The 10,840-nt window shown below is 39.1% G+C and overlaps 1 protein-coding gene across 11 annotated transcripts in view; it reads right to left on the bottom strand.

The window, feature by feature from the left end:
- The window catches only part of tp63 (tumor protein p63), a 108,773-nt gene that overhangs the window by 2,237 nt on the left and 95,696 nt on the right, over positions 1-10,840 (bottom strand). For 6 of the 11 annotated variants that reach the window (XM_089134156.1, XM_089134152.1, XM_089134153.1 and 3 more), the window contains 2 exons: positions 306-492; positions 109-202 (listed from right to left, as the gene is read on the bottom strand). In XM_089134156.1, coding sequence (XP_088990282.1) covers positions 109-202; positions 306-492 — 281 coding nt within the window. Of the gene's footprint in view, positions 1-108; positions 203-286; positions 493-10,840 lie in introns of all 11 variants that reach the window. The other 5 variants (XM_089134154.1, XM_089134161.1, XM_089134162.1 and 2 more) reach the window with 2 other exon arrangements.

Genomic DNA, 10,840 nt, shown 5'->3' with positions numbered 1-10,840 from the left:
CTCCGAATCCTGACGTTTACTGTGCTAACAATTCTAGGCGGTGTTATCTTGAACTGGCACCTGACACATAGACACAAAAGACACTAAGGAGAAAGGCAAATTCCTCACCTCCAAGTTGTAGTTGTCAATCTGGTAGATATTGGTCAGTCCTTGGGCTGTGAAATAGTCCAAACAGGCTGAACAGCCCAGCCTCAACAGGAAACTGCAATTGACATGTTAAGCTTTTAAACAGAACTACGATAACGCCATTTCCCTTTCACGTATGTGCCACTTTAGAGAGACTTACTGCGAGTGTATTTGTGTACCTGGAAATACTGTTGTCCATTGGGTAGGGTGGCGGAGGTGTGCAGTGAGAGGAGGGCACCATTTGTAACTGAGACTGCAGGGGGTTGGTGGGGCTCAGGCCACTCATGTCTGTGTTCATGGGAACGGGGCCGCCCATCATCGGAGGGGTCACTGAAGGGAGGGGAAAGTGTTGAGACTGTAATAAACCTCAAAAAAAAGGGAAATAAAATAACACTTTACAATAAGGTTCAATGTGTTAACATTGGTTAATGCATTAGGTATTACTAACTAACTACAGCGTAATCATTTCTGCATAATATAAAACAATTGTGACATTTAAAGTTGTAAATTTAGCTACTTTTGAATATATCATAAACAAACAAGAATTAACACTGACCAATAATTCATTAAAAATACACGTACGCACACGCTCAAAAGCTTGGAATCATAATGATTTTTTAAATGAAAAAATTCTTGAAGTCTCAGAAAAAAGTAAATAATAATATTGTGAAATATTACATTTGCAAAGCACATTAATATACATTTTCTATTTTAATATCTTTTAAAATGTAATTTTCACCATCATTAATTTAGTGTCACATGATCCTTCAGAAATCATTCTAATATGTGGATTTGATGCTCAGGAAACATTTCTTATTACCATTTCTTTCTTTTTTTTTTTGCTCACTATTTTTTTGGAAACCATGAAACGCTTCCATACAAAACTATTTTTTTAAAAGAAATTAATATTTTTATTCAGCAAGCATGCATTGCATTGATTAAAAGATCTTATTTCAAAATAAATGCTGTTCTTTTATTCTGTTCATCAAAGAATCTTGAAAAAAATATTCAAATAATATATTACTCAGTAATAATGGTAACACTTTACAATAAGGTTCCTTGGTTAACATGAACTAAGAATGAACAATACTTATTCAGCATTTATTAATCTTAGTTAATATTCATTTCAATATTTAGTAATAAGTTGTTGTAATTTGTTAACATTAGTTAATGCACTGTGAACTAACATGACCCCAAAAAATGAACGGCTGTATTTTTATTAACTAACATGAACAAAGATTTATAAATACTGAAACAAATGTATTGCTCATTTAGTTAACTAATGAACCTTATTGTAAAGTGTTACTGTATTAACATTTCACAGTATTAACGATTTTTACAATATTTTTGATTAAATAAATGCACCCTCTGTGAACATAAGTTATTAAATTCCAGACTACACTATATGTACAATTGATTACAAATAGGCCTATAAATATATATAAATATATATATATATATATACAGGGGCGTCGGAAGCAAAAAAAAAAATGTGGGTGGGTCATCCTTCGGATTTTTTTTTTTTTTTTTTTTTACTGGAGTAGATAAAATAAGTGCAAAATTGTCGTTAATACAATTAAACTATAGCTACTCCACCTTGATGAACCCCCCTAAGAAAAGTAGGTGGACCTCTATTTCCAGGGGCGTTTCTAGGTTTCAAAAACATCAGGGGCTGAACCCGAAACATCAGGTGCTGGGGTGGGGAATAAGATAGCATGATTTGATGCAGAGAATAATGCATATTGCAGGCCTATATGCAGCGGCAGACTGGCATCCCTGGCACTGTAACCATATCAACCAACATTACCACACAGTCACACACATAGTCTAAGTCAAATAATTATTACAATAAGTTGGACTCCATTGTGTAAAAAGCAAATTAACCCTTTGATGCGCAAGCTATGGATACCCCTTCTAATGCGCAACATGGGTCTAAAAAAGACCCGTATTCATTTCCTATGTTATTTCAGTGATGGCTGAGTGTTTTCTTTGCTGAATCTTTAAAATATATGTATTTTATCATGTGTTATTCCAGGTAGGCTATTCATTAAATATCTTGTTTAATAATTGAATTTAATAATTGTAATAATTCAATAATTTTTTGATAGCCTACTGTCTGGCTATGATGAAAAAAATATGCATTATGAAGTAAAAAATACACCAGAGACCACAGACTGATTTCTTAAGGTCATTTATCAATAAAAATTAGTGTCAGTTTCAAAACACATTCTATAAGAACGGACTCTTCCAGTTATTGTCTATTATTGGCTGAGCTGTGTTCGTTGCCATTTAATGCTTTGTAACCACAGACAGTTGAAAGTCATAATAAAATGAGACGATGCACAGCCACTAAAGTTGCAGGGCTCGTCAGTCTGACACGTGTAAACACAACACTCACTGACGTCTTCACTTCCAGGTCAAGAAGCTGTCAATCAAAAACTCAGTAGCCAATGAGAATACACTGCTACTATCCCGCTCCCACGAGAGATTTGTGTCAGGACAGCGAACGCAAACTCAGGAAGTGTAAACGATTTTTATTGGCTGAAAATTAATTCCATAATTGCTCAAGTGGAATGGATTTGACTGAAGTCGCTCTGAAAAGTGAACAGACAAATGCACTGAATTAGAGACGTTTTTTTGGGTCGAATTTTTGAGTTTTTGATATCTCAGCTCTGGAAGGGTCTAGAGCCTCCATTTTTGCACTCAGGTGTAAGTCTCAGTGCCCTCTATCAGAATCCAGAGTTTTGAGAAGATTGGGGATACTTAATTTTTCGCCCCAAAAAAAAAAAACGTAAGGGGTAACACTGTCGTTTTTTTTTTCGGGTCGAAATTTTGAGTTTCGATATCTCAGCTCTGGAAGGGTCTAGAGCCTCCATTTTTGCACTCAGGTGTAAGTCTCAGTGCCCTCTATCAGAATCCAGAGTTTCGAGAAGATTGGGGATACTTAATTTTTCGCCCAAAAAAAAAAAACATAAGGGGTAACAGTGTCGGTTTTTTTTCGGGTCGAAATTTTGAGTTTCGATATCTCAGCTCTGGAAGGGTCTAGAGCCTCCATTTTTGCACTCAGGTGTAAGTCTCAGTGCCCTCTATCAGAATCCAGAGTTTCGAGAAGATTGGGGATACTAAATTTTTCGCCCAAAAAAAAAAAACGTAAGGGGTAACACTGTCGTTTTTTTTTTCGGGTCGAAATTTTGAGTTTCGATATCTCAGCTCTGGAAGGGTCTAGAGCCTCCATTTTTGCACTCAGGTGTAAGTCTCAGTGCCCTCTATCAGAATCCAGAGTTTCGAGAAGATTGGGGATACTTAATTTTTCGCCCAAAAAAAAAAAACGTAAGGGGTAACACTGTCGTTTTTTTTTTTGGGTCGAAATTTTGAGTTTCGATATCTCAGCTCTGGAAGGGTCTAGAGCCTCCATTTTTGCACTCAGGTGTAGGTCTCAGTGCCCTCTATCAGAATCCAGAGTTTTGAGAAGATTGGGGATACTTAATTTTTCGCCCCCAAAAAAAAACGTAAGGGGTAACACTGTCGTTTTTTTTTTCGGGTCGAAATTTTGAGTTTCGATATCTCAGCTCTGGAAGGGTCTAGAGCCTCCATTTTTGCACTCAGGTGTAAGTCTCAGTGCCCTCTATCAGAATCCAGAGTTTCGAGAAGATTGGGGATACTTAATTTTTCGCCCAAAAAAAAAAAAACGTAAGGGGTAACACTGTCGTTTTTTTTTAGGGTCGAAATTTTGAGTTTCGATATCTCAGCTCTGGAAGGGTCTAGAGCCTCCATTTTTGCACTCAGGTGTAAGTCTCAGTGCCCTCTATCAGAATCCAGAGTTTCGAGAAGATTGGGGATACTAAATTTTTCGGCCAAAAAAAAAAAACGTAAGGGGTAACACTGTCGTTTTTTTTCGGGGCGAAATTTTGAGTTTCGATATCTCAGCTCTGGAAGGGTCTAGAGCCTCCATTTTTGCACTCAGGTGTAAGTCTCAGTGCCCTCTATCAGAATCCAGAGTTTCGAGAAGATTGGGGATACTTAATTTTTCGCCCAAAAAAAAAAAACGTAAGGGGTAACACTGTCGTTTTTTTTTAGGGTCGAAATTTTGAGTTTCGATATCTCAGCTCTGGAAGGGTCTAGAGCCTCCATTTTTGCACTCAGGTGTAAGTCTCAGTGCCCTCTATCAGAATCCAGAGTTTCGAGAAGATTGGGGATACTAAATTTTTCGGCCAAAAAAAAAAAACGTAAGGGGTAACACTGTCGTTTTTTTTCGGGTCGAAATTTTGAGTTTCGATATCTCAGCTCTGGAAGGGTCTAGAGCCTCCATTTTTGCACTCAGGTGTAAGTCTCAGTGCCCTCTATCAGAATCCAGAGTTTCGAGAAGATTGGGGATACTTAATTTTTCGCCCAAAAAAAAAAAAACGTAAGGGGTAACACTGTCGTTTTTTTTCGGGTCGAAAGTTTGAGTTTCGATATCTCAGCTCTGGAAGGGTCTAGAGCCTCCATTTTTGCACTCAGGTGTAAGTCTCAGTGCCCTCTATCAGAATCCAGAGTTTCAAGAAGATTGGGGATACTTAATTTTTCACCCAAAAAAAAAAAACGTAAGGGGTAACACTGTCGTTTTTTTTTTTCGGGTCGAAACTTTGAGTTTCGATATCTCAGCTCTGGAAGGGTCTAGAGCCTCCATTTTTGCACTCAGGTGTAAGTCTCAGTGCCCTCTATCAGAATCCAGAGTTTTGAGAAGATTGGGGATACTTAATTTTTCGCCCCAAAAAAAAAACGTAAGGGGTAACACTGTCGTTTTTTTTTTCGGGTCGAAATTTTGAGTTTCGATATCTCAGCTCTGGAAGGGTCTAGAGCCTCCATTTTTGCACTCAGGTGTAAGTCTCAGTGCCCTCTATCAGAATCCAGAGTTTCGATAAGATTGGGGATACTAAATTTTTCGACCAAAAAAAAAAAACGTAAGGGGTAACACTGTCGTTTTTTTTTCGGGTCGAAATTTTGAGTTTCGATATCTCAGCTCTGGAAGGGTCTAGAGCCTCCATTTTTGCACTCAGGTGTAAGTCTCAGTGCCCTCTATCAGAATCCAGAGTTTCGAGAAGATTGGGGATACTTAATTTTTCGACCAAAAAAAAAAAACGTAAGGGGTAACACTGTCGTTTTTTTTTCGGGTCGAAAGTTTGAGTTTCGATATCTCAGCTCTGGAAGGGTCTAGAGCCTCCATTTTTGCACTCAGGTCTAAGTCTCATGGCCCTCTATCAGAATCCAGAGTTTCAAGAAGATTGGGGATACTAAATTTTTCGCCCAAAAAAAAAAAACGTAAGGGGTAACACTGTCGTTTTTTTTTTCGGGTCGAAATTTTTAGTTCCGATATCTCAGCTCTGGAAGGGTCTAGAGCCTCCATTTTTGCACTCAGGTGTAAGTCTCAGTGCCCTCTATCAGAATCCAGAGTTTCGAGAAGATTGGGGATACTTAATTTTTCGACCAAAAAAAAAAAAAAACGTAAGAGGTAACACTGTCGTTTTTTTTTTTGGGTCGAAATTTTGAGTTTCGATATCTCAGCTCTGGAAGGGTCTAGAGCCTCCATTTTTGCACTCAGGTGTAAGTCTCAGTGCCCTCTATCAGAATCCAGAGTTTTGAGAAGATTGGGGATACTAAATTTTTCGCCCAAAAAAAAAAACGTAAGGGGTAACACTGTCGGGTTTTTTTTGGGTCGAAATTTTGAGTTTCGATATCTCAGCTCCGGAAGGGTCTAGAGCCTCCATTTTTGCACTCAGGTGTAAGTCTCAGTGCCCTCTATCAGAATCCAGAGTTTTGAGAAGATTGGGGATACTTAATTTTTCGCCCAAAAAAAAAAAACGTAAGGGGTAACACTGTCGTTTTTTTTTTCGGGTCGAAATTTTGAGTTTCGATATCTCAGCTCTGGAAGGGTCTAGAGCCTCCATTTTTGCACTCAGGTGTAAGTCTCAGTGCCCTCTATCAGAATCCAGAGTTTTGAGAAGATTGGGGATACTTAATTTTTCGCCCAAAAAAAAAAAAACGTAAGGGGTAACACTGTCGTTTTTTTTTTCGGGTCGAAATTTTGAGTTTCGATATCTCAGCTCTGGAAGGGTCTAGAGCCTCCATTTTTGCACTCAGGTGTAAGTCTCAGTGCCCTCTATCAGAATCCAGAGTTTTGAGAAGATTGGGGATACTTAATTTTTCGCCCAAAAAAAAAAAACGTAAGGGGTAACACTGTCGTTTTTTTTTCGGGTCGAAATTTTGAGTTTCGATATCTCAGCTCTGGAAGGGTCTAGATCCTCCATTTTTGCACTCAGGTGTAAGTCTCAGTGCCCTCTATCAGAATCCAGAGTTTTGAGAAGATTGGGGATACTAAATTTTTCGACCAAAAAAAAAAAACGTAAGGGGTAACACTGTCGTTTTTTTTTTCGGGTCGAAATTTTGAGTTTCGATATCTCAGCTCTGGAAGGGTCTAGAGCCTCCATTTTTGCACTCAGGTGTAAGTCTCAGTGCCCTCTATCAGAATCCAGAGTTTCGAGAAGATTGGGGATACTTAATTTTTCGCCCAAAAAAAAAAAACGTAAGGGGTAACACTGTCGTTTTTTTTCGGGTCGAAATTTTGAGTTTCGATATCTCAGCTCTGGAAGGGTCTAGAGCCTCCATTTTTGCACTCAGGTGTAAGTCTCAGTGCCCTCTATCAGAATCCAGAGTTTCGAGAAGATTGGGGATACTTAATTTTTCGCCCAAAAAAAAAAACGTAAGGGGTAACACTGTCGTTTTTTTTTCGGGTCGAAATTTTGAGTTTCGATATCTCAGCTCTGGAAGGGTCTAGATCCTCCATTTTTGCACTCAGGTGTAAGTCTCAGTGCCCTCTATCAGAATCCAGAGTTTTGAGAAGATTGGGGATACTAAATTTTTCGACCAAAAAAAAAAAACGTAAGGGGTAACACTGTCGTTTTTTTTTTCGGGTCGAAATTTTGAGTTTCGATATCTCAGCTCTGGAAGGGTCTAGAGCCTCCATTTTTGCACTCAGGTGTAAGTCTCAGTGCCCTCTATCAGAATCCAGAGTTTCGAGAAGATTGGGGATACTTAATTTTTCGCCCAAAAAAAAAAACGTAAGGGGTAACACTGTCGTTTTTTTTCGGGTCGAAATTTTGAGTTTCGATATCTCAGCTCTGGAAGGGTCTAGAGCCTCCATTTTTGCACTCAGGTGTAAGTCTCAGTGCCCTCTATCAGAATCCAGAGTTTCGAGAAGATTGGGGATACTTAATTTTTCGCCCAAAAAAAAAAACGTAAGGGGTAACACTGTCGTTTTTTTTTCGGGTCGAAATTTTGAGTTTCGATATCTCAGCTCCGGAAGGGTCTAGAGCCTCCATTTTTGCACTCAGGTGTAAGTCTCAGTGCCCTCTATCAGAATCCAGAGTTTTGAGAAGATTGGGGATACTTAATTTTTCGCCCAAAAAAAAAACGTAAGGGGTAACACTGTCGTTTTTTTTTCGGGTCGAAATTTTGAGTTTCGATATCTCAGCTCTGGAAGGGTCTAGAGCCTCCATTTTTGCACTCAGGTGTAAGTCTCAGTGCCCTCTATCAGAATCCAGAGTTTCGAGAAGATTGGGGATACTTAATTTTTCGCCCAAAAAAAAAACGTAAGGGGTAACACTGTCGTTTTTTTTTCGGGTCGAAATTTTGAGTTTCGATATCTCAGCTCTTGAAGGGTCTAGAGCCTCCATTTTTGCACTCAGGTGTAAGTCTCAGTGCCCTCTATCAGAATCCAGAGTTTTGAGAAGATTGGGGATACTTAATTTTTCGCCCAAAAAAAAAAAAACGTAAGGGGTAACACTGTCGTTTTTTTTTCGGGTCGAAATTTTGAGTTTCGATATCTCAGCTCCGGAAGGGTCTAGAGCCTCCATTTTTGCACTCAGGTGTAAATCTCAGTGCCCTCTATCAGAATCCAGAGTTTCGAGAAGATTGGGGATACTAAATTTTTCGCCCAAAAAAAAAAAACGTAAGGGGTAACACTGTTGTTTTTTTTTTTTGAGTCGAAATTTTGAGTTTCGATATCTCAGCTCTGGAAGGGTCTAGAGCCTCCATTTTTGCACTCAGGTGTAAGTCTCAGTGCCCACTATCAGAATCCAGAGTTTTGAGAAGATTGGGGATACTTAATTTTTCGCCCCAAAAAAAAAACGTAAGGGGTAACACTGTCGTTTTTTTTTCGGGTCGAAATTTTGAGTTTCGATATCTCAGCTCTGGAAGGGTCTAGAGCCTCCATTTTTGCACTCAGGTGTAAGTCTCAGTGCCCTCTATCAGAATCCAGAGTTTCGAGAAGATTGGGGATACTAAATTTTTCGACCAAAAAAAAAAAACGTAAGGGGTAACACTGTCGTTTTTTTTTCGTGTCGAAATTTTGATTTTCGATATCTCAGCTCTGGAAGGGTGTAGAGCCTCCATTTTTGCACTCAGGTGTAAGTCTCAGTGCCCTCTATCAGAATCCAGAGTTTCGAGAAGATTGGGGATACTTAATTTTTCGCCCAAAAAAAAAAAACGTAAGGGGTAACACTGTCGTTTTTTTTTAGGGTCGAAATTTTGAGTTTCGATATCTCAGCTCTGGAAGGGTCTAGAGCCTCCATTTTTGCACTCAGGTGTAAGTCTCAGTGCCCTCTATCAGAATCCAGAGTTTCGAGAAGATTGGGGATACTAAATTTTTCTTCCAAAAAAAAAAACGTAAGGGGTAACACTGTCGTTTTTTTTTTCGAGTCGAAATTTTGAGTTTCGATATCTCAGCTCTGGAAGGGTCTAGAGCCTCCATTTTTGCACTCAGGTGTAAGTCTCAGTGCCCTCTATCAGAATCCAGAGTTTCGAGAAGATTGGGGATACTTAATTTTTCGCCCAAAAAAAAAAACGTAAGGGGTAACACTGTCGTTTTTTTTTTTTGGGTCGAAATTTTGAGTTTCGATATCTCAGCTCTGGAAGGGTCTAGAGCCTCCATTTTTGCACTCAGGTGTAAGTCTCAGTGCCCTCTATCAGAATCCAGAGTTTCGAGAAGATTGGGGATACTTAATTTTTCGCCCCAAAAAAAAAAACGTAAGGGGTAACACTGTCGTTTTTTTTTTGGGGTCGAAATTTTGAGTTTCGATATCTTAGATCTGGAAGGGTCTAGAGCCTCCATTTTTGCACTCAGGTGTAAGTCTCAGTGCCCTCTATCAGAATCCAGAGTTTTGAGAAGATTGGGGATACTTAATTTTTCGCCCAAAAAAAAAAAACGTAAGGGGTAACACTGTCGTTTTTTTTTTCGGGTCGAAATTTTGAGTTTCGATATCTCAGCTCTGGAAGGGTCTAGAGCCTCCATTTTTGCACTCAGGTGTAAGTCTCAGTGCCCTCTATCAGAATCCAGAGTTTCGAGAAGATTGGGGATACTTAATTTTTCGAACAAAAAAAAAAAAACGTAAGGGGTAACACTGTCGTTTTTTTTTTCGGGTCGAAATTTTGAGTTTCGATATCTCAGCTCTGGAAGGTTCTAGATCCTCCATTTTTGCACTCAGGTGTAAGTCTCAGTGCCCTCTATCAGAATCCAGAGTTTTGAGAAGATTGGGGATACTTAATTTTTCGCCCAAAAAAAAAAAACGTAAGGGGTAACACTGTCGTTTTTTTTTCGGGTCGAAATTTTGAGTTTCGATATCTCAGCTCTGGAAGGTTCTATATCCTCCATTTTTGCACTCAGGTGTAAGTCTCAGTGCCCTCTATCAGAATCCAGAGTTTTGAGAAGATTGGGGATACTTAATTTTTCGCCCAAAAAAAAAAAACGTAAGGGGTAACACTGTCGTTTTTTTTTCGGGTCGAAATTTTGAGTTTCGATATCTCAGCTCTGGAAGGTTCTAGAGCCTCCATTTTTGCACTTAGGTGTAAGTCTCAGTGCCCTCTATCAGAATCCAGAGTTTCGATAAGATTGGGGATACTAAATTTTTCGCCCAAAAAAAAAAAACGTAAGGGGTAACACTGTCGTTTTTTTTCGGGTCGAAATTTTGAGTTTCGATATCTCAACTCTGGAAGGGTCTAGAGCCTCCATTTTTGCACTCAGGTGTAAGTCTCAGTGCCCTCTATCAGAATCCAGAATTTCGAGAAGATTGGGGATACTTAATTTTTCGCCCAAAAAAAAAAACGTAAGGGGTAACACTGTCGTTTTTTTTTTCGGGTCGAAATTTTGAGTTTCGATATCTCAGCTCTGGAAGGGTCTAGAGCCTCCATTTTTGCACTCAGGTGTAAGTCTGAGTGCCCTCTATCAGAATCCAGAGTTTCGAGAAGATTGGGGATACTTAATTTTTCGCCCCAAAAAAAAAAAACGTAAGGGGTAACACTGTCGTTTTTTTTTTTTGGGTCGAAATTTTGAGTTTCGATATCTCAGCTCTGGAAGGGTCTAGAGCCTCCATTTTTGCACTCAGGTGTAAGTCTCAGTGCCCTCTATCAGAATCCAGAGTTTTGAGAAGATTGGGGATACTTAATTTTTCGCCCAAAAAAAAAACGTAAGGGGTAACACTGTCGTTTTTTTTTCGGGTCGAAATTTTGAGTTTCGATATCTCAGCTCTGGAAGGGTCTAGAGCCTCCATTTTTGCACTCAGGTGTAAGTCTCAGTGCCCTCTATCAGAATCCAGAGTTTCGAGAAGATTGGGGATACTAAATTTTTCGCCCAAAAAAAAAAAACGTAAGGGGTAACACTGTCGTTTTTTTTTCGGGTCGA

The sequence above is a fragment of the Pimephales promelas genome, chromosome 8 (assembly GCF_988280905.1).
Source record: "Pimephales promelas chromosome 8, fPimPro1.hap1.1, whole genome shotgun sequence".
Taxonomy (NCBI): Eukaryota; Metazoa; Chordata; class Actinopteri; order Cypriniformes; family Leuciscidae; genus Pimephales; species Pimephales promelas.
This window is presented reverse-complemented; position numbering and strand designations above follow the sequence as displayed.